This window comes from Cyprinodon variegatus, unplaced genomic scaffold (assembly GCF_000732505.1).
Source record: "Cyprinodon variegatus isolate N-32 unplaced genomic scaffold, C_variegatus-1.0 Scaffold16, whole genome shotgun sequence".
NCBI lineage: Eukaryota > Metazoa > Chordata > Actinopteri > Cyprinodontiformes > Cyprinodontidae > Cyprinodon > Cyprinodon variegatus.
Window position 1 is genome coordinate 1586176 of NW_015150469.1, and position 21199 is coordinate 1607374.

Consider the following 21199-nt stretch of genomic DNA (forward strand, 5'->3'; position numbering starts at 1 on the left):
CTAGACCACATGTGGCTGGAGTGTGTCCGCAGTTCCTGCAAGATGGTGAAGCTATTGACTGGCGTGCACCTTCCACAGGCCTGAATCCGATTGAGCACATCTGGGACATCATCTCTCGATCCATAACCAATGTCACATTGCACCATAGAATGTCCAGGAGTTGACTGGCTGGATGTGTAGTATGAGGGATTTGCCTTTAAGTCAATGAGTCGATGCAATCAACTGGTTTTCCTTGGATAGAAAATTTGAATCAATTTCACTCTATGATCTGGTTGAATTGTCTCTGTAAATTGCCTTGAGATGACATGTGTTGTGAATTGGGGCTATAAAAATTTTGAATTGAACTGAATTGTGTTGGCGAAATCTTTGGTCCAGGTCTTGGAGGAGATCCGTCAGGAGACCATCCACCACTTCATAAGGAGCATGCTCAGTCACTGTAGGGATTGTCATACAGGCACGCGGTGGCCACATACGATACTTAGCCTCATTTTTACCTATTTTAAGTGTGTGACTCAAAATCCAGGCCTCTATTGGTTAATACATTTTATTTCCATTGATGATTTTTCTGTGATTTTGTTGTCAGCACATTTAGTTTTGTAAAGAACAAAGAATTCAAGGACAATATTTCATTCATTCAGATCTTGGATCTGTCATTTGAGTGTTCCCTTTATTCTTTCGAGCTATGTATTTCAAAGGTTGCAGAAGACTGCTCCAAAAAACTAGAGTTGAGCTGAGGTAATACATATATATGCATGATGCCATCCCTCTGACTGCCTGAACTGCACATTATTGGTGGGTAACATGTCAGTCATCTCCTGGGCTCAAATCCTTCAGATAAATAAACACCAAAGCCAAGTATGTACTTCTATCCTCTGTACTTTAGACATTTAAACCACTATTTTCAACATATTCTACGGTGAGATAAACTATTGTTCCTGTAAGCTAGGTCACCCTGTGAATATTATTCAGAGCACAGCCCCACTTCTTTTTTCACCCTTTGTTTTTGAGTTTACAACACCTCATTTGTGGCAAATTAGTGGCCTAATTTGCATATTAATAAAAACAACATCCATTAAATGCATCAAGATTCTGGACAAGCCATGGCAACTCAGCATGAGGACTGCCAAGAGTGTTTGTTGCTTGCTCAGGAAAGCAACATCCAATGTCTGAGCCTGGCCTGAGAACTAAATAATCTAACTGAAATCTTGTATTTAAATACAATACAAATAAACCAAAAAAAATAAATAAAAGAAGAATGATTTAATGACAGAAAAAGGACAAATTTATGTGGAATTTCTTTATAGATAGTTATAAAGAGCACAGCTATCTCCTCACGAAAGCACTTTTATCTCCAATCTATAGCATACATAACAAAAATAGTTCTTTTTATCTATTTAAATGCCAGATTTTGCACTTAAAGTACCTTAGAAAAAATATATACAAGAATAAAAATGTAAATGTTTGGGGAATGGATGATTAATATCCTTTCATCAGCCAGGGACATGCAAAAATTGGGAAAAAACATGTATCATCAAGTTTTAGGTGCAAAGTAAATTGAATCGACTTTGTAACTTTGACACAAAAAGCTTGTCAGATTATTGTTTTCGTTCTATTAAAGTATTTTTACAGTTTTTTTTATGAATGCAGGAATAGTTAGAGGCTATATTATATATATATATATATATATATATATATATATATATATACAGACATCTATTTTTTCATTACAGATTTTAGTCAACATAGTCTACACATAGCTGTAATTGATAAAAAAAATGATACAGAGGCAAAGGCTATTATGGCAGATTTTCTATTTAATAACCTATTTTTGCAAAATGGTACAGATTACAGAAAATATAATCAAACGAAGACTTTCTTTAGGAAAACAAAGCATGATATCCGGAAGGAACTTAAACACAAGGAAATAAAAAGAATAAATATATTTTGAATGCCAGTAAATGGGACAAAATGCAATGGGAAATATTACTCTACTTAACATAAAACTATCTAAAAGACCTGAAGGAAAAAAAAGAGGAAAAAATAAACCATCTAAAATATAATAACCTTGCCAAATTTTATATAACCTGAATAAACATACCAAAAAGAAATCCTAAATTAAGTTTCAAAAACACAAAAATGTCAAGGAACCCAGAAGGGTTAAAGTTCTCTGGTGAAACTTACCTCTAGCGATAACATCTGAAATGTTGAGTTACACTACAAAGAAATAAACATTAAGCAACATAATCTTTCATTTTACTACCAAAAAAGTATCAGATTTGAATTAAAGAATAACACTGAGAGACATTTTAAGAAAAGTTTTACTGCTGTACAAGAAACAAAAATGATTTTTTTGAATAGCTTCTTCCATTTTAATTAAGACAAAAATGAGTTCTACATTCTTTTCTGTGTTTTTGGCATCATGGTTTCGAGAAAAATCCCTTCCTGAGGCGTTTGTTTAAACATGTCCCAAACCACTGTTTAATTCTGTTTTAATGTTGATAGCCAACCAGAGGAGCCAACACCTATAATCACAGCATTATCTCCAATTCAGGTGGATTGTTATATACAGCAATGGTTTATGAAAGAAAAAAGGTTTTCTGAGACATAAAGGCAAAAAAGAAAATGATCTAATTCTATTTCACTTTAATTCTGTTTTGTACTGCTTGTGTCCTTCTCCCATTGTCCCCCACCCCAGTCTGTTGATAAATTGGCCATTGTGATGCTTTGGTTATCCTACGGAATGATTGAAAAACTGCCAACCTAATTTTATAAGTCACCTTCAGACTTGAGTGTTATTATAGAAACTTTATAACTTGAGTTTATTCAGCTGAATTATAGACTTAAGACAATTTTGTTTCTCCTACATTTTGTTCAGTGTTCAAGACTTTACATGCAGTCAATGTGATGGGTGTTGGAAATGTACATCTCTGTCTCTTGTGGGTCCTTGATCCACACTTCTAGAAGCTATTGGGGGAAGTAAGTATCCTGCTCAGCACCATACTGTCTCGAGATCTAATTGCCAGTCATTTCCAAGCTGTTCATCAAAGCTGTAATTATGCTAAGGAGCTAAAGACAGACTTCTGCTTCTGTAGTGGAGTTCTGGCTCTGCTTCCCATGAGCAGCTGACATGTTGGTGGTGCATGTCAGCATCTTTGGACTGTGGGTTGTTTATATGTTGGATCCAGAGTGAGGCTGAGATGTCTGTTAACCATACTGTCATACGTTTTTCCCTTCAGTAAATGTGCTTTAAGCAGGCGTGACTCCTGTCATTCTGGCATCCAACCAGATTTCAGACCATGCATTTTAATCAAATTCATATTATTGGATAACGTGGTTAAATTATAGTCACATCTCGGTACATTACAATAAAATTTAAAAGTTTTTTTTTTGTTTGTTTGTTTCAGTTAATACCAAAAACAGAACTCATAATATAGGTTTGCCTACACAAGCTGAGATATTTTAGATAATTGTCTGTTAATTTTATGATTATAGCTCACAGCAAACATAGATCCACATTGATTAAATGATTAAAAATCAAATCACATCCATGTAAAATGAAGATGTTTATCCACATTTTCATCTTCATTTAGAAATTGAAAAGGCATAACTATGGTAAACAGGTAATCTATGATTATTATAATCTTAGTCTACTGCCTGCAAAAACTTATGCTACATTCAGACCACACATTGCAGAAGCCACAGAAGCAGCTAGTTCACGACCAGAGTCAATGGTTGACGCGCATCAAGGCGCAGCAAAAGGTCACGCATCGCGTTTTGAGCAGCAGGAGCAGCGCGTCTGAGCAGCTGAAGCACGAGCTTCTGAGCATCTGACACGCTTCAGAAGCTGCAGTTGGAAAAATGTAACTTTTGCTGCTCGACGTGCCACATGAACCAATCAGAGCAGCTAATCTTGGGGCTGGCAGGGAGACAGACACAGCGCTGCAGTTGCACATCGCTATGATCACTCCTCTGAAATAGTTTATTAACAGCTAAATTAACTTAAAATGTCGAAACCTGCTGGCAAAACATGTTCGATTTTCTTATTCTGGTGAATGCAGTTTGGTTACTGTTAAAAACACCTTAAAATCGTCGCGAACAGAATTGGAAAATATTGAAGAGGCGACCAGGTCAGCAATGAAGCAGCAGAAGCTGTGTGGCTGATTCCAGTACTTGCGGCCTGAATGTAGAATTATTCATTAAAATAAGCCAAGCGAGCCTCTCGATCTCATCCGCCAATATTACAGGCGATGAAAGGATAGGGTAGCTGCACCCAAAACGCATCAGATCCACCTGTTAAACGCAGCTCAAGCAGCAAAGATGCTTCAGCCGTGCGTCAGAACTAAAGGTGTACAAGCATCAAAAATGTGTGCGGCTTGAACATAGCAATACATCTAAAATGGTCAAATAATAATATAGTTCTTTTTTTGAGTTGAAGTCAATTTAAATAAATGTTAGATGGCCAGATTAGTGTAGTGAATTGGATGGAACATCTTGACAGACTTTGTGATACCTGCAAACATTGTATAGTCATCTGAACAACTAGATACAACATTGCATCTTGATAAAGGTGGTGATTTACACTTTTTACTTAGACTAAACTCAAAATATTCCTTCAAAAAAAATTCCTTTGCATATTTAACAATGTGAAACAGCAGTTTCAATTTGCAAATGGTTAGAACAAAATCAGTTTGCCCAGAATGAACATTGGCTTAACAAAAAACTGGATTTGAAAATTCAATAAAAAAAAAAACTGGGACCTGAAAACAACATAAGCAGAAAAAAAAAAAACTCCTAGACAAAAAGTTCTCCAAAGTGTTTTACTCTTGTATACATTTTAAGACACATACATTTTAAGTCTCATATAGGGTGAACCCTATGAAGAAAGACATTTAATAATATCAGGTAGTTATTACTGACTCAGAAAACTAATGGTGGAGAGGAAGCCCCTGTACTAAAAAGTGAAACAGCTGGTCGAGCAGTGCAGTGCACCAGTGTGAAAGTGTAATTGAGCAGAACATATCTTGATGTTCTGGTAAAACACTGCCCTCCTCTTCTCCCTGCACAGGATGAATCACACCATTGTCTGACTCACTAAATTACATAAGTGCTATGGAAAACTCATTCAGTTCAGCTGCCTAACATAAAAGAGCCCAAACTGGATGAATATGGCTTGAGTGAATGAATTAGGTGTTGCACACTTAGATGAAATCGCCTGAGATCGCTGGTATTTACATAACCAAACAGATTATTTCCTTATCCACTAAAGGTTTTGTCGGGTGTAACAACACATCCGGCTCTTGAGACGAGATCATATGAAATCAGACTTCTGTCAGAAGGGCACACACACAATACTCATATGAGCTGTTACACACCTGTGGCATCTCTGCATTTTAGGCCACCAGATGTCGCTGTGGACCTCTATGCTTTATTAATAAGTAATAGGATTACTATTCTGTGGATAGAAAAGAATTAATTTTTTATTGTTGTTGCACTATCACAAGTACAAAGCAACAAAATTAACTCTCTGCATTAACCCATCCCATTGGGGAGCAGTGGGATACCAGTATGCGGCGCCTGGGGAGCAGTGTGGGGTTATGGGTCTTGCTCAGGGACCCGGAGTGGCAGTCTGTTGGAGTGTATGGGACTGAAACTCAGAACCTCCAAGACCCAAGCACAACGCTCTAACCACTAGGTCACCACTCCCTCTACTTTATAGAGTGATATTCTTTAAATAACTTACTCTTTACCAGTAAGAATATCTTGTTAACATGTTCTATATGTAGGGCTAAATCTTTGCCACAATACGATAAGGAACTAAATCTGCCTGAGGTGCTCTGGCCGCCGGGCCAGTCCATCAACGTTTGTTAAAATAACTAATCCAACTACAACAAGAGTATGTCCTACAAGTTTGTAGTAGACAGTCAAGGGGCTAACGCCAAGTGTTTCTTTAAACATGCCTGCTCTTTGAATGAGATAAACCTAGCCATCCAGCCATTAGGTTTAGAAGAAAAAAGTTGATTGCTCAAACTGATGATCATGCGGCAGTCATGAATGGGTACATCTTTGGAATTCAGACACTGATTAAAGAACTGTATTCAAATGTGCAATTTGTGCATTGAAAAGCACACCAGTTTATCTGGTTCTGCTGCAAGCTTGCTCTACAAGAACTACAGATCTGAAAATCTTCTTTGTCGATTTGACTGTTTTTACATTTTTCTTTAACTCTCCTAAAATAATTGGTGCACACAGACATCCAATTTGCATATCTCAAGGCCACCAGCCACCCAGTTTTTCCTGACAGTAGGCTGACAAGGAAAGGAGATACAAGAGAGGGGGAGAGACAGGCGGCAAAGGACCACAGGCCGGATTCAAACCCGGGTCGGCCGCGTTGAGGACTAAGGCCAACCTGAACGCCCGTGGAATTTTTTAAAAACAGAACTCTAAATCCTTTTTGGGAGAACCGTGCGGATATCAAGAAGTAGAAAAAATACGAACAGAGACTGAATGGGATGCTGTTGCCACTCATGAGACACAAGTTCTTGGAAAGAAAGTAAAGCCTGGAACTGATCTGAAGTCGGTATACAGTAATTCAGAGTTGCATACAGGAAATGCCCAGTCTCTGCTGCAGTTTATATATGATAACAACCTACATGATCTCTTTTCAGAGACTGTGCTACAGCTCAAAATTGTTATCACAACACCAATGATCACTGCTGAGTCAGAGATGAACTTTTCAATGCCGAAAAGAGCCCAAGAAATTTATACAAAAAACTAAAGGGCAACAAAGGTTTAATGCACTGGCTATGCTCTAAATTCATAACTAATTAATTCATGGATTATTAGACTTTGACAAGAGTTATTAAAAAGTTTGCCCAGATGAAAGAAAGACATGCAACCTTTCTGTTGAAGAAAGGATAAACACTGGTGAGATAACCTTTTCGGTTAAAATTTAAATGTTTGGATTAGATTTAAATAATATAAAATTTGTGTGTTGATAGCTATTTTATACACTTCATTTGAAACTAATCAAAGACTGGATCACTCAATAATTAGTTACTGCAAATAGGTGTTGAGATTTAGGGCCCGATCAAACTAGGTGCCTGAAGTATTAAATAGCCATTTAAATTAGCAATGAACAAAATGTAAACCTCAGCGTCATCAAAGCCAATTTCTAAGCCTGTTGCAGTAGACGCAAAAACAATTTTGTAAACAGAGAAGAAACAAAATCCAAACAGCCTTTAAGCATTGTGAGTAGTAGCCAAGGAGATGCTACGTTTAGTGTTTTTAGTAGCTAATGGCTAACCAAACGCTGTCTTCTCTGTAATTACAGATCAATGGCATCTTTTCTAAAAATCAGTTTTTTCTACCCATTATTGAAATTGTGAAATAGTAGGTTAGTTAGAAAGATTTAAAATGGATGCTAAATTTAGCCATGCAAATGGCCCACAGTGAGTCAGAGGATGTAGTTTCAAAGTACTTAAAAGTTCAGATCTCCTCTCACTCTGTGTGTTTGGCTGTCATAGCAAAGACTTTATGATTATATAACTGATTAATGTCAGGCAGCCAGTGGAGAGGCCTTTATTAGTCAGCTCACTTAACATCAGCAAGGAACTGATAAGTAACTCAGTTATTGCACACTCAAAATAGTTAGTAGTTACTGGTTAAAGTAATTAACAGTTACTTTTTATTATCTTAGTATGATCGAAGTAAATGTGGTATATAAAAAAGTAGAACTTGATTTGATCTAATACAGGGTTAAATCATTAATTAAATAATCAATTTAAAGGACTTTATTTCTAAAAAAAAAAAAATGTATATTAGTATGTACCTTTTTGGTTTGTGGTGTGACATGTGAGTTGCAATATAATTATGTAGATGTGATTATTTTTTTCTGCCTATATCATAAAAAATCAATAAAGGAAACTGGGTGTTTTGAAACTTTATATCTTTGCAAGTTAACAGCCTTTAACTAGCTAAAAAAACAGGTAGATGGCAAAAAAGTAATGCTTTTCAGAATGTTAAAAAAAACATAGAATATACATTGCAGTAGAATTGAACAGGGGCTACCCTATTCCAAAAATCAACTGAGCAGAACTGTATGATCCTAGGATTTTTAACGGAAAGAAGCAGAACACCATTCAAGCGCATTAAGAACAACATGTGGGCAGCTGGCTGTCAATCATTTTTGAGGAAAGTAGGTGATGAAATTCGATTTTTTTTTAGACTAAAATGTTTCTAGCGGACATATAAAATCTTTATTTTTTTCAATAAAAAACCAATGCAGTTACTAATGTTGTTATTAAGTAACAACAATAGTTATTACCAGCTGTTGCCTCTGTGTTAATATGTACTTCTTTTCATGTCTATAATCTAGCCATTCATTTTTGGTGTCAGTTGCTTGTCTTTGCTTCCATATTATGAAGAAAAAGCTTTGTGGCATGAGAGATGTAAGGTTTGGCAGTAAGCAGATGGTAAAAATCACCATTGGTGTCTACATTTAAACAAAAGGAATGCTTTTACCAAGAATAGTTTATAAGCGAGGGCCGGCAGATGTCAGTGTAAGTGGCTGAAACCTAGACTTCTCAGACTGTAAAAAGCCTAGATGAGAGTAGACAGATCACAGAGCTTTCAGACTAAACAAGGCAGCATAATTAGAGCAATAATTCAGCAAAGCAGTGCCCTTTCGAGAAAGGGCAAAACTAGCATCCTTACTCAGGCACAAATGAAACTGTCTCCATGTTGTATTGTCTCTGCACAGCAATTTGCAGACAATAACTTATACTGCCATGTGTAGATAAAGGAAGCTGCACAAAGTAAAACTAATAATTCTAACTGGACTGGACGTGACACAACCCTGCAGTTTTGGTTGTTTATGAGGGTGTACTCACAAATATCTGGTGATTCATCAGAGCCATCTGGACAGTCCTTCTCCCCATCACAACGCCAACCTTTGGAGATACAGGTCACCTGGTCTTTACAAGCAAACTGTTTAGGATTGCAAGTCTTTGGAGGGTCTTCTGATTCAGGACCTAAAAGAGAAACAGGTAAGAGAAAACAGGTTAATGAATATTTGGCTGTAAATCATATAAAGTTAATAAAACATTTTGTCTATTCTGTCCAAGCATGACTTAGATCGACAATGTCAAGCATCTAGCAAATGTTAGCTTAAGTGCATAGACAATTTTTTTTTCTATCAAACTACTCACAGGCACATTGAATATAAAAAATAAGGTTTCCATGTTGGCAACCAACAGTGGGGGCTTTTATTTCAAGGTTTGTTTTTGTTGTTTCTCCTTCCTATTGCAAACATCTAATTTCTTTCAGCTTTTTATTACCCTTAAGATGTTTTTTCAATTCAAGCCACAAAGGCTCTTTCATGTGTCACTGCGAAGATATAACTGGGCACTCAGTCACCATCTGACCCATGGGAAACTGCTGCAGTGCACAGTAGTTCTGGGCAGCCAGTCAGTGCAGATTGTTGAGGTGTACCACAGGCTAGCAGTGCCACAGCAACACTCCTGACCCACCAAAACCCTGACCCCGCTCCCACGTTTTTCCCTTTTTTTTTGTTGCAAAGCACCAAGAAAAAACTCTGGTAAAACATAACTTTAGTTCCCAATTGCTCTGTTAGGACAGCTCCTATTTCACACATTAAAACTGTTGAATTAATCCAAGTTGAACTGAATATGCAAGTTATCTCAAATCTGTTTACCAAACTGCAAGAGTACTACTAAACAAAGTTACTTTTCTGTATAATCTCCTGAAAAAGTTCACAAAATTACTGAATAAAAGTCCCAGTTTGGCTTCACCTAAGTTACAAGGAGCCTTGAATTTGTCTATGCTTAGAAATACATAGTGAATAATATGGGTGAGTCTGGTTTAATAGTGTTAAAGTATGGTTAATATGAGTGAACCATAACTGTAATGGAGAAGAATCCTAATAAACTAAAGCAAAACAGAGGGCAGAGCAGAATGCCAGTGGGGAAAAAACTGTGATTGAGCAGAAGATATCAGAAAACCGCACAGGGCACTACTCCGTCAGCAAATAACAGGAAACTGACCATAATTCACATTTGCTTGGTAAAATGAAACAATAAAAGATGGGATAAACGTCACCTAGTCGGATTTCAGCAAAAGTATCTCAATCGTAGGGTCAGGATTTGTCGTTAACCGTTTCAAAAATTGGAACCATCCCACATCAACCATTTAGTTGGTGCTATAATGGTATGAAGGATATTTTCTTGTCAAATGTTGGGCCTCTTACTACCAGCTAAGGAATGTTTAAATACCACAGCCAACCTGACTATGATTACCTGCCTTCTCTAACTCTTTATGACCACGGTGTAGTCATGTTCTGATGGGTTCTTTAAACAGGATCATGCTCCATGTGTGAAAAACCTCAATTATTCTAAATTGGTGTCTTGAAAAGTGATTTATGCTCTCCATTGATCTTAAGAATCATCAGATGTTCCTCTAGCAGAGCACCTCCAAGTCTTTTGTTTAATCTGTGCCAACTGAGGAAGTTGTCAAGACAAAAGAGCGTCAAGCATGGCAATAGTAAGATGTCCCTAAAAAAAGAAAAAATCTGAATGATTGTGCATTTCTGAGAGAGCAAAATTTTATCCTTTTTAAGCCGAATCAGAATGTAAGAGCTGTGCAACACATTAAAGTGGAAAACTGTCACAAAACCACAATAGGTGCATCTCTCTCTCTGAAGAAAACAAAGTTCACATGGTAGAAGTTTTCTGTTGAGCTTTTTTCTCATCCACAAGCAGGAGAAAGCATAGAAGTGACAAAGAAAATGAACTAAACTATATAAAGAAATACTTTTCCAAGGATGACAACAACTTTGCTAAACTTCCAAGTAAGGAAGTGTAGCAAAGCCATCATCCTATTAGCGGTTTGTTGCTGCCAGTATTTACATGGTAACAATGCAAAGTGATCTCATCGTGGGTCCGATTTTTCTGAGGTGATTGTAGCGTGTTGGCTCTCTGCAAAAAGAGAAAGTCCAAATGAATCTTTGAGGAACAACTTAGGGTTTTAAACAGTCTCTATGCTTTGATATATTGTTAAGCTGCCAGGGGAAAACCTTAGAAATATGCTCTAATTATGCCCTGGCTGCAAAGCATTAAAATAAACATTAAGTTTTTTTGGTTGTCAAAAAAAAAAAAAAAAACAAAGGTCCCAATGCTGTCTTGAAATTTAATATCTAACTTTTTACATGTCTTTTTTTCTTTTTCTTTCATTTTTTTAATGGACTTATTTAAATGGGGTTCATAAATCTAGTTGGTTTCAGAATTTATGTTAAAATGACATTCTTCCCGTGTAATTTTCCACATCTTAAGCTGGTTTTAACATTTATCCTGTGCTTTTGTTTTTGATTAAATGCTCAATCACACAAAAATCCTTATTTCAATACACGTTTAAGTGAAATTCTGTGTTTTAACCTTAATATATTAGGCCAAGGAGAGCACTATATCTGCTAATTTTATGGTATTACGTTACAGAATTACTCAAAATATTATGAACTGTTTGTAGTATGCGAAAAGGACTCCATTCTTTATCTTAAATTATTCCAATAAAGTTAAAATGTCACAAAGTAAAAAAAAAAAAAGCCAATTTTAGCATTTTATATCTTCGTAAGACCAAACAACATTCCAGCTGTTTGAGGTCTAGAAATGTCTAGTTTTATATAAGACTAAATCAAAACATTTCATCATGCTTAAGCCTGAAGAATGTTGTTAAGTAATCCTGTAGAAAATAAACGCTTTGTTTTATGTGTACCAAGAAAAATATTTTCAGCTATATGGACAAAAGCAAACCAAGGTGGCAATCTGAGTGGGGGAGGTTGCTGCTGCTTTACTGTCTGTGGAAGGACAGCACCGAAGGACTCATTGTGATTCTCTGCAGGGACTCAGCCCTCACTCGCCCTGGATGACTTGCCTTCCTATGTACTTGGCAGGCAGTGGGGGTGTTTGAGGTGGGTGGGGGGTGCAGCGCAAAAGGGCTGCGATGTGACTGAAATCACAAGAGAACGATGAAGCACAGTGTTTCAATGCCATCACATTCTTTAACCGTCGAGCTAAGGTGGTTAGTCTCCGCTCCTTTCTTCTGTGACAGCAAAGTGTGTGTGAGTCAAACCATAGGATTGAAGCTAAAGGGCTGAGTGGATCCAGTTCCAATGCACCCATTATTTAGACAAAATCTTTGCACTTGAGATTAAGCCCTAGTTTTTGATTTCACAACTCAGAACAGCAGCATATCTCTGATGTTTTATACATTGAATGACAAGCAATAGGTTTACAAGATGCACTTTAAGGGATCTCTGAGATAGATTTTAAAATATTCCAGGCATCTTAGCTCAGATATATATTAGGGGTAGTCCTCAAATCATCTCGTTATTATTGATATTTAATAAAATATTACAGTAATATTAATTGAATTTGGTTAATTTTGGAAAATAAGATGATACGTTAATTTTGCTGAATAGGGCTTCCAGGCAAACTGAAACAAAATTTCTTATCCATGCATGTTCGGTTATAATTGACAAAAATCATACAAGGAAATGCTGATCTAACCATTTTTGTTAGATGTGATCAATAATCATTATAATTAGAGTTTGAAATATATGACTGTGAGGAATTAATCCATACTGTGGGTGACCCTTTTGGAACTGATTGACATAGTATTTTTTGGACTGTGTAAAGCTTTGATGTCAAATCGTTAATAAGAAATTTAGCAAATCATAAGAATAAGACAAAAACAATGTGTCCCTCAAATACAGAGAAAAGAAAAAAAAAACAAGATATAAAATATGAAAAAAAGGCTGATTAGTTTTGCTTTAGTTCAGCCCAAAAAGGCAAATATAGCTAATTTAGCTCTTCATTTTGCCAGAACAACCAAAATCCCGGCATGTTTTCCTGTTTTCCATATGTAGACGATCACATAAAGTCCCTGGTTCATTTGAGACGTAGCTGTGCTGAGAAACTTGTTAGTTATGGGCCAACATAAAACTGGAAATAAAACATTGTGGGTTCTAATTATATCTTCGTTTTACGCACCAGCATAAGATGACCGCAGAGGGGAGAACTTCTGAGCCCGACCGGGAGTGGAGGGGGGACTAACAACCTTCCCTTTCAGCAGTTTTTTTTTCCCTTCAAAATCCCACTAGCATATTTCTAAGAGAGATGTCAGGATTTGTTTGAAGTGACTACAACTGCTGACTAATCCAAGGCAATTATAATTAATCCTGGAACGTTAACCATCGGTACATCTTACTCACAAAAGCTGATGAAAAACACTTATTTACTCAAACCCTTAGGGTTGTTGTACTACTGGAGAATGGACTTCCACCTGTCCTTTTCGGTCCTTTGGCAGGATTTATTCCTGAATGCCTTGAGTTTAGCATTTTAAGTTAACTTATCCAACACACTATATTAGCCTTTTATCCCAATATTATTTTGACAAAATACACAAAATTTCAAAGATAAAATGTTGGTCAAGATTGCTTATTAAGTTATCAAACACATGGTCATGGCATCATAGTTAAAAACATTTTCTGCAAAGCCCAACGGTCTCATGAGCTCATTGACAGTTTTCTCACTGAGGGATTTACTGAACAAATGTCTAAATCTTGAGCCTTAATACACATAAAGCTGAAAAACCCAAAGTTACTTCCTGGAATGTGGATGAGCCGGCTTTGGTTGGTTGATAGGATTTAACTTTTGAGCCTGCTGCCAAGCCTTATATAGTGCACGCTGCATTTCCTGCTGCAGTACTGCCAAACTGCATAACATTTTGAATGGTGTACAGTGGATTCGCTCCAAGAAAGCTGCCTAGCAAAAAAAACATTACCTCAAAGCAAATGCATAAATGTACAAAAGACCAAAGCTCTTAAAGAACCGTCTTTCCCAAGAGAATGATAAAGTACTCTAAAGGCCATCTGTTCTTTCAGAGGAAGCAACTTAAGTGTCTCCTTGTTTTCGTGTAATCCAAAAAAGCAATCTCAAATGCTGAGAGGAACTCAATGTGATGGAACAGGATGCAGCAGCGGGTAAATGGCGCTGTGGCACCAATTCATCAGCAGAGTGATGAAGGCCTCCAGACACCATCACCAGCTGGGATGAAACACTGAAACCCCCCACCCCTACCCCCCCACCCAGCGTCACTTGGATCCCTCTTCCTACATAAGGCCATCCTCCTCCACAGATCAACTCCAGATCCATGCAGCACATTCCAGCACTTTCTAATTGGTTTCATGTGTGGAGCTTAGCCTCAAAAAAGGAATAGCTTTTTCTTTTAATATAAGGGAAATATTTAGAAGCACCATCATTTAGAATGGTGCTCCTGGCCACATCAACTTGAGCTCGAGTCTGCCGACAAATTACAAGACTTTAATGTTCAGGCATTGTGATATATTAAATCTGTTTTTTTGCAGCACATTCAAGTATTGAGCAAACGCAATGACCTTTAAGAAATTTAAAAGGCTGATCAACACTGCATGGGTTCTATCAAATGCTGTAGAGGATAACAATAAAACAGGGGCATGGAAGGGCCTAAAGATTTATATACAGTAAATTAAAGAACTCTAAGTCTTTATGGCCTTGTCAGGGTGCAATGAGAACAATATGAGGAAGGCCTGGTTCTCATCAACCAACAGTCCTGCCCTTTATGGTCTTTCTATATGAGATCATGTCTTCTAGAGAGAAAGAAAAGCAACAGGACAGCAGTTAGATCAGCATAAAGCCAAATTTGAAAGTCTAAAATTCCATTGTGCTGAAAGTGGCAGAGTTTTAAAAGAACACAAGGAAAGCATTTAGTCAGGTTTTTTTTCCCCTTGAGTGAGTCAAAAAGTCTCTAATAAACCTAAACCTCCCCACGTTTTAGTAGTGAACTTACATAAGGCTTCATATATTTTAGAATCAGAAAACCAACAAATGTTGAAAGTCATGACAGTCAAGACATGAATAAATCAAATAAAAATGAGAAAGATGCAGAGATGATGATCTAGCATCTGTTAGTCTTTCGGGGTAGACCCAGAAACATAATCTATATAATCATCTTCGAAGGAAACCTGGAAGAGCTATGTGGAAGTGAACACAGGTGGAGAAAAAACTGTCTGCATTGTAAACACACTTAAGAAAAGGAACCTCTGAGGCAAAAGCATCTGCTGAGTGTGAGCATAAAGTTTGTCAGGTAAAAACATTCTTATTTTACCAACAATTAGATCAAGCAGTATAGCTTATTTTTATCTCTGCTTGAACCAAACGAATAAGAGAAAACATCCCTACAGATGTTATCTGAACAGTTCAGTTCCTTTTCCATCAACTAATTAAGCATTAGCTTAAAATGTACTTATGGGGGCTGAAGGATATGTGAGAAAATCTTTGAAATAGTCTGTAAGGTCTCAGAATGAAGTTAAAACAGTTGTATTGTCCCGCCACTTTCCCTCTGAAAATAACTTTAACCTGGGTTTTTTCGACAATGGGTCGACCCACTAACAATCGGAATTTGGCTCCCTTCCCATTGGCAAAAAAAAAAAAAGCTGGGTCTAAACCCTCGCTGGCAAGTTGTGTGGCCTCTGTCCCCCCTCAGCAGCGTTTCTGGTGAAACCATCACGCTGGTTTAGCATTGATGATATCACCAGTGTGACAGAAATCACAAAAGTAAACAATGAAGAGCAACATGTAAGGTAGCCAGAGTGTAGTCGGTATTCTGTATTGTTTCACTCTTTTATCTGTCTGAATCCCTCTTACTGCTCCTCGTTTATTGAATGTAAACAAGATTGTTTTTGGCTTGTTAGATCAGAAGCGACTGGTGTTGTGCATCGATGTACGTATGTTAGGTTCAAGGCGTCACGTAATTTAGCGGATCAACCAGTCTTTTAAATATTACAACACCACTGACCAAACCTTAGCAGGCTCAGGATCAAACTACTCAGGTATTAAATTAAAGGACAGTTTAAAAAACCTGCAAAGAGATGAAAAGATCCTATTTAAATGGTAGGAAATCTTTGACATGTACGAACTGCTTCTTTTAAACCCATCCTCCTCTTTGCAGACTCACACAGCTATGTGCGACCACAGAGGAACAGCCAACCCAGATTTAACCATCATGAAAACAGAATATGAGAGCCAAAAAATGTAAGCTGGACCACATAAATTTAGGCTTTCACTGCAACTTATATTCCTACATATTCTGGCTTGAATCAGTCTTGTGAAGCCATCAGGAAAAGGTAGGGAGGAGAACCTACACCAGTATGTTCCTAAGCAGGATGATTTACTTTGCAGGAAGGGTGATTCCAACTGTAATTTAATGTAAGTGCCTCCCCAAATAAGGACTGCAATCAATAAGTTAGGAAGGAGGAAAGTTATGGCTCTCCAGCTAATGTCTTGAGATGTTGATTCTATGTTTTTATTGATTTTTATTCAATGGGATGCGAAACAATACATAAATAAGCCAACATGCACTTTATATCCCTTAGAAAAATATCTTAAGTTAAGATTCTAAGAACTTAAGATTAAACAGAAAACCAAAAACAGTATTTAGAGCATTTTTAAATGCCTTTACAGTACATTTTAAACTGTTTTGCAAAAAAGAATATAACAGAAACATTAAAGATAATAATCACAAAAGCATATTCCTGTTATAGATACAGTAAATTACCCCCCATAAGAAACAGAGCACTGATTCGATTCGAGCACAATAACTTCCATATCATAAAAACTTTGCATGTTCTTACATGACAGGTCAAAATGGATATTTGAATTCACCCAACAATATAAACCATGATGAAATAATCAAATAATGTACCAATTTTTGAGTAAATTATACCCAACCAGAGCATGTGATGGAATAGGAAGAGTAGAAATGTGTGACATGCAACAGTTTGGAAAATTAATTCTTTTTTTTTTTTTTTTTTTTTTGACAGGATTTCAAGTTAAGGATGTAAGCTTTGAAAAAAAAACATTTTCTTTAGCATAAATACGACAGAGTTTAGAGGCACAAACCAAGGGGAGCAGGCTGTGACTTTGATTAAAGTAAACAGCTCTGACACTTTGCAGCAGCCCATGAAATTGAACCCTATCTTCATGTATCAGCCCCTCTGCATCCCCAGTACATGTAAGCAGCCAACTATCCTGAGATCAATCGATTCCACAGTCAGGCCCAAAGCCAACAACCCCCGTCGACATGTCAGTGTGCACGTGCATGAGCTGGAAGAGCTCAATTCCAGGGAACAAAAAGGACAGTGGGTTGTCTCCCTAAAATAGGGGCGATTTAGTTGGTTGAACTAAAGCACCATGTGATGGGTTCATCATTAAACAACACAAAAAAACAGGACTTTATTTTCACAGCTGCAAACAAAATACAAACTTTCAAAACCAAGTGAGTCTTAAAACAGGACACAGGATAAGAAATCAGCAGGAAAGCAGATTTGCTATAAACCCAGGGGAAAAAAGGTGAATCTGAGAGACAAAAACTACACTTGCTTTATCTATTAAAAAAGGCCAACCCTTTTCGTTTTAGGATAATTGGCTCCAAATGGGGCAAACAGTGATGCAGTGAGTAGAAAACAGCAATTACAGTAAACCCCTGCAATTCCTCAAACAAGAACTGCCATCTGACGCCAACATGTGGGCAACCGCACACAAACATTCAACTTTACCTGGTTTTACCTTCTTGTCGAGTTTAATGAAGAGCAGGAAATAAGAGGGTAAAACCAGGATCTATTTACAGACTAAAAGTCCCGAATTCCCGGCTGCTATTATCACTTCATTATTTTTTTCACTCTGAGGAGAGGATCAAGATGGAAAACACCTGCACAGAACCCATCGGAAATATGCTCCAAATCCTAAAGGAAGGTAACCTCAACAGGATTTTACTTCATATGCGTTTGTTTAGCCCATTTTGGAGGATTATATGAATAATCTGCAATGTTGTGCAGCCAACTAACAGCACAGGGTGAGCAGCATTACAAAAACAACTCCCAGTGACCTCCACTTTGAAAGGTTCAACAGAGTAATCCAAATGCTATTATCTGTTGAATTTGGATGAAGGCTGTTAAATTTCTGAGGCAGATGTTTTCAGTGAAGGTTCTAGGGTCTCGGTGAAAGGGTCAGGCAAACACGCAGGCAACCCAGGAATTTGATCTCTGCACCCTATGAGAGCATTTCGACATTTCACTTGCAGGATTCAGTGTATTATGGTTGTTTTAACTTGATGAGGAAAATTTGAACTCATTACCACGTTTTGCAAAGTTTAGATTAAAGAAGCCAAAGAAACTGTTTTGTCAACTGCTGACCAATAAAGAGCGGGCTCAGTGATCACATTGAGAAATGCTTTTTACTCATAGTGTGTTTTAGAGAGACATCAGCGTTTTACATTATAATATTTAACATTGGAACTCCCACACAGTCAAACTGACTATGACATTTTTGATGAAAAACCATCAAATTTGGCCATTTAAGTTGGAGTTTGGTGATTTTGCAGATGTTTGCTTGTGCAAAGGAGGGTTTTTTATTAACACTTCCAAAAAGTAAAACTTTTAAGGCACTACTCAACAAACAACCAGTGGATGATTAAAGTGGCAACTCATAAACACAAGGATATCAGCATCCTAAGCCTGCGATGTCTTTAGGTAGTCTGCTATGTGACCTTTTGGAGCTTGGTCTTTAAGATCAACAAAAACTTTATGCATAAAACTATAAACTATAAAACGGGCAAAAAAAAAAAAAGGAATGGAATACACCTAATCAAAAAATGGCTTCTTAAAGAGAGATTTTGTGAATTTTGCGGAAAAATACCTTTAAAATAGAACTTTTTGTTTCACCCTTTACTGCGAAAACGTTGTTTGATAAGCAGACTGACACCTCAGTAGTTCAGCATTGGTGCATCTATATGTGGCCTGTTTCCCCGAATTTACTTTGGGTTGGACGTTCCCACGCTGTTTCTGCTGCTGAGACGTCAGGCTCGTCCATTTTAAAGTTTCAGTCCTAGCAAACAATCGCGTTTCATTCAAGATGGATTTTATGGATACGCAGAAGCAACCGACATCAAGCTCAACTCAGACACCAATGGCAACTCAACGTAATGTAAAAAAGGAAACCTTGTCAAGACGGAGCGAGGGCTACGAGAACGAACAGAAGAGCGCTGCAGTTCTGCGTTTTGGCCAAAGTGGGCAGCATCATTAGAAAACTGTAATGCCCCTTTACCATTCTTTTTTCAAAAAAAAAATCTTAATATACCTGCACATGTACAAATATAAATTGATTCTCTGCTAAAAAATTTGTGTTTTGAAATTAATTTTGTTTTTTTAACAGAGAAAGGGACCTTACTGTTAATAACAATAAGAATCACTGATTTGATTCGTGTCTGAAACTGAATCTCAGAAACACAGATGCATAAAAGGTTTGTTGGCCAATTTGGTTAAAAAACAACAACAACAACAAAAAAGCAACCAATCTTTTCTTCTTCTTCAAATAATGAACGGCTGGATTTAGACATATATGATAAAAATCTTTCTCCTCTCATGAAAGAGGTACAGCTGTTGAGATGTTACAGTTGCTCTTGGTTTTGTGGTTCCTGAACAGAAAAGATAACCAAAGCCATTTTTCTACTACGGTAAATGACACCCAATGAACTCTACTAAATCTCTTGATAGTATAGAAATGTTACACGTGAAAATCTTCTATTTACAAATGTAATACTCTAAAAACCATTTTTTAAAGTTTCATAGTGTTTCTGATTAAATATTGGACAGACAATAAGTACAAAGCATTAGTTTTCTCAATCAGCAGATGGGTCATTTCACTGTTTTTTGCATACTTGCAAATGTTTAGATCAAATATATGCTAATCAAATAAGAACTGGATGATCCTGGATTAAATACAGATCATTTAAATCATAAATTTTAATGAGTAATTTTTAAAATCCTGCAAAGAGTAATTCCAGACCATTGTTTATTATCTAAACTGGATCTTTGGTTCACGTTACAAACTTAGAAGGGATAAAGATGCAAAAAAAGGTGTGAAGTTAGCACCTATGTGCTAAATAAGTGGGAGAATGTATCCATTCTAAAATTGATATATAATATATATAATATGGCAGTAAAGTTAGACAGAAATTTAACTTGTGATGTGGGGAAAAAAATTTATTTGGTGATCTTTACAGAAAATAAATTTAAAAAGTTTTATTTTTTGTGATTAAGATAAAACTTTGAAACTCGAACTATTTACCATAGTCAATGGACATTTTTCTATTAGCATCAAGATTTGGCAAGTGACGAAAATCTAATTCTATACTCAGTGTTTTGACAACCTCAGGAAGGAAAACAATATCACAATTTTAAATAAAGTTATAAAACAAAAATAAAAAAAAAATATCCAATAGGTTTAAAGTAAAATAGCTTATGAACTGAAAAAACTAAAAAATACACAAGTAAGGGTCACTGTAGAGCTCAGTTAGAATCCAGACCTTCACTGTCTGGGTTTTATACAATTTTATTTTCCAGCTAGCTTAGGGGGAAGTGTACAGTAATATGTGGGGGAGGGGCTGCACAGAGCTACTCTTTGAAGCCTCTCTTTGCATACAGTCGTGAAAAACTCATATTTCCTCTCTCAACTATAGGGAGAGTGTGATGTAAACTTTAATGTTTTTGAAAGTACAACTTTTTAGAACCCCGCTCCCAAAATTATTACTCCTAAAAATGTATGAAATCTGTATACAACACAAAACATTATTTTTTTTTAGGTCATTGGAGATTTAAATGCAAAATAGTATAACATTTTTTAAGTAGTTAGGCACGTTCTCAATGTCAAGACTGAACAGGTTTCATTATGTATATGGGACACACCAACATCAAGGCTGTCAGGATGTGCTCTATACATCGGGAGGCCTCATTATTAGTTCTGCTTAATTTTCTTTTTTGTGTGTAAACTTTTAGAACCAATCCAATCAGTTTGGCAAGAATAGATATACGAGACTAAAATAAAAATGTTGAAAACAAATGGAAATGTCCTAAGAAAATACTTAGCAAAGTCTTCAGAGACTGGAAAACTACTGGTCAGGACCACTTTTCGGGTTACATCAGAATCGGTCTGCTTAGAGGCACAACTAAAAGAAAAAGGGATTGGTCAAAAGTCGTGCACAGTACAGTTACTATGCATCAGCTTCACTGGACTGATTCTTCTGCTTGCCTCCC

At 36.8% G+C, this 21199-nt stretch overlaps 1 protein-coding gene across 2 annotated transcripts in view; it reads right to left on the reverse strand.

The window, feature by feature from the left end:
• LOC107091821 (low-density lipoprotein receptor-related protein 1-like) overlaps nt 1–21199 on the reverse strand; it is a 114514-nt gene that overhangs the window by 90635 nt on the left and 2680 nt on the right. For both annotated transcript variants that reach the window (XM_015385999.1, XM_015385992.1), the window contains exon 2: nt 8889–9029. In XM_015385999.1, the coding sequence (XP_015241485.1) occupies nt 8889–9029 (141 nt within the window). The remainder of the gene's footprint in view (nt 1–8888; nt 9030–21199) is intronic.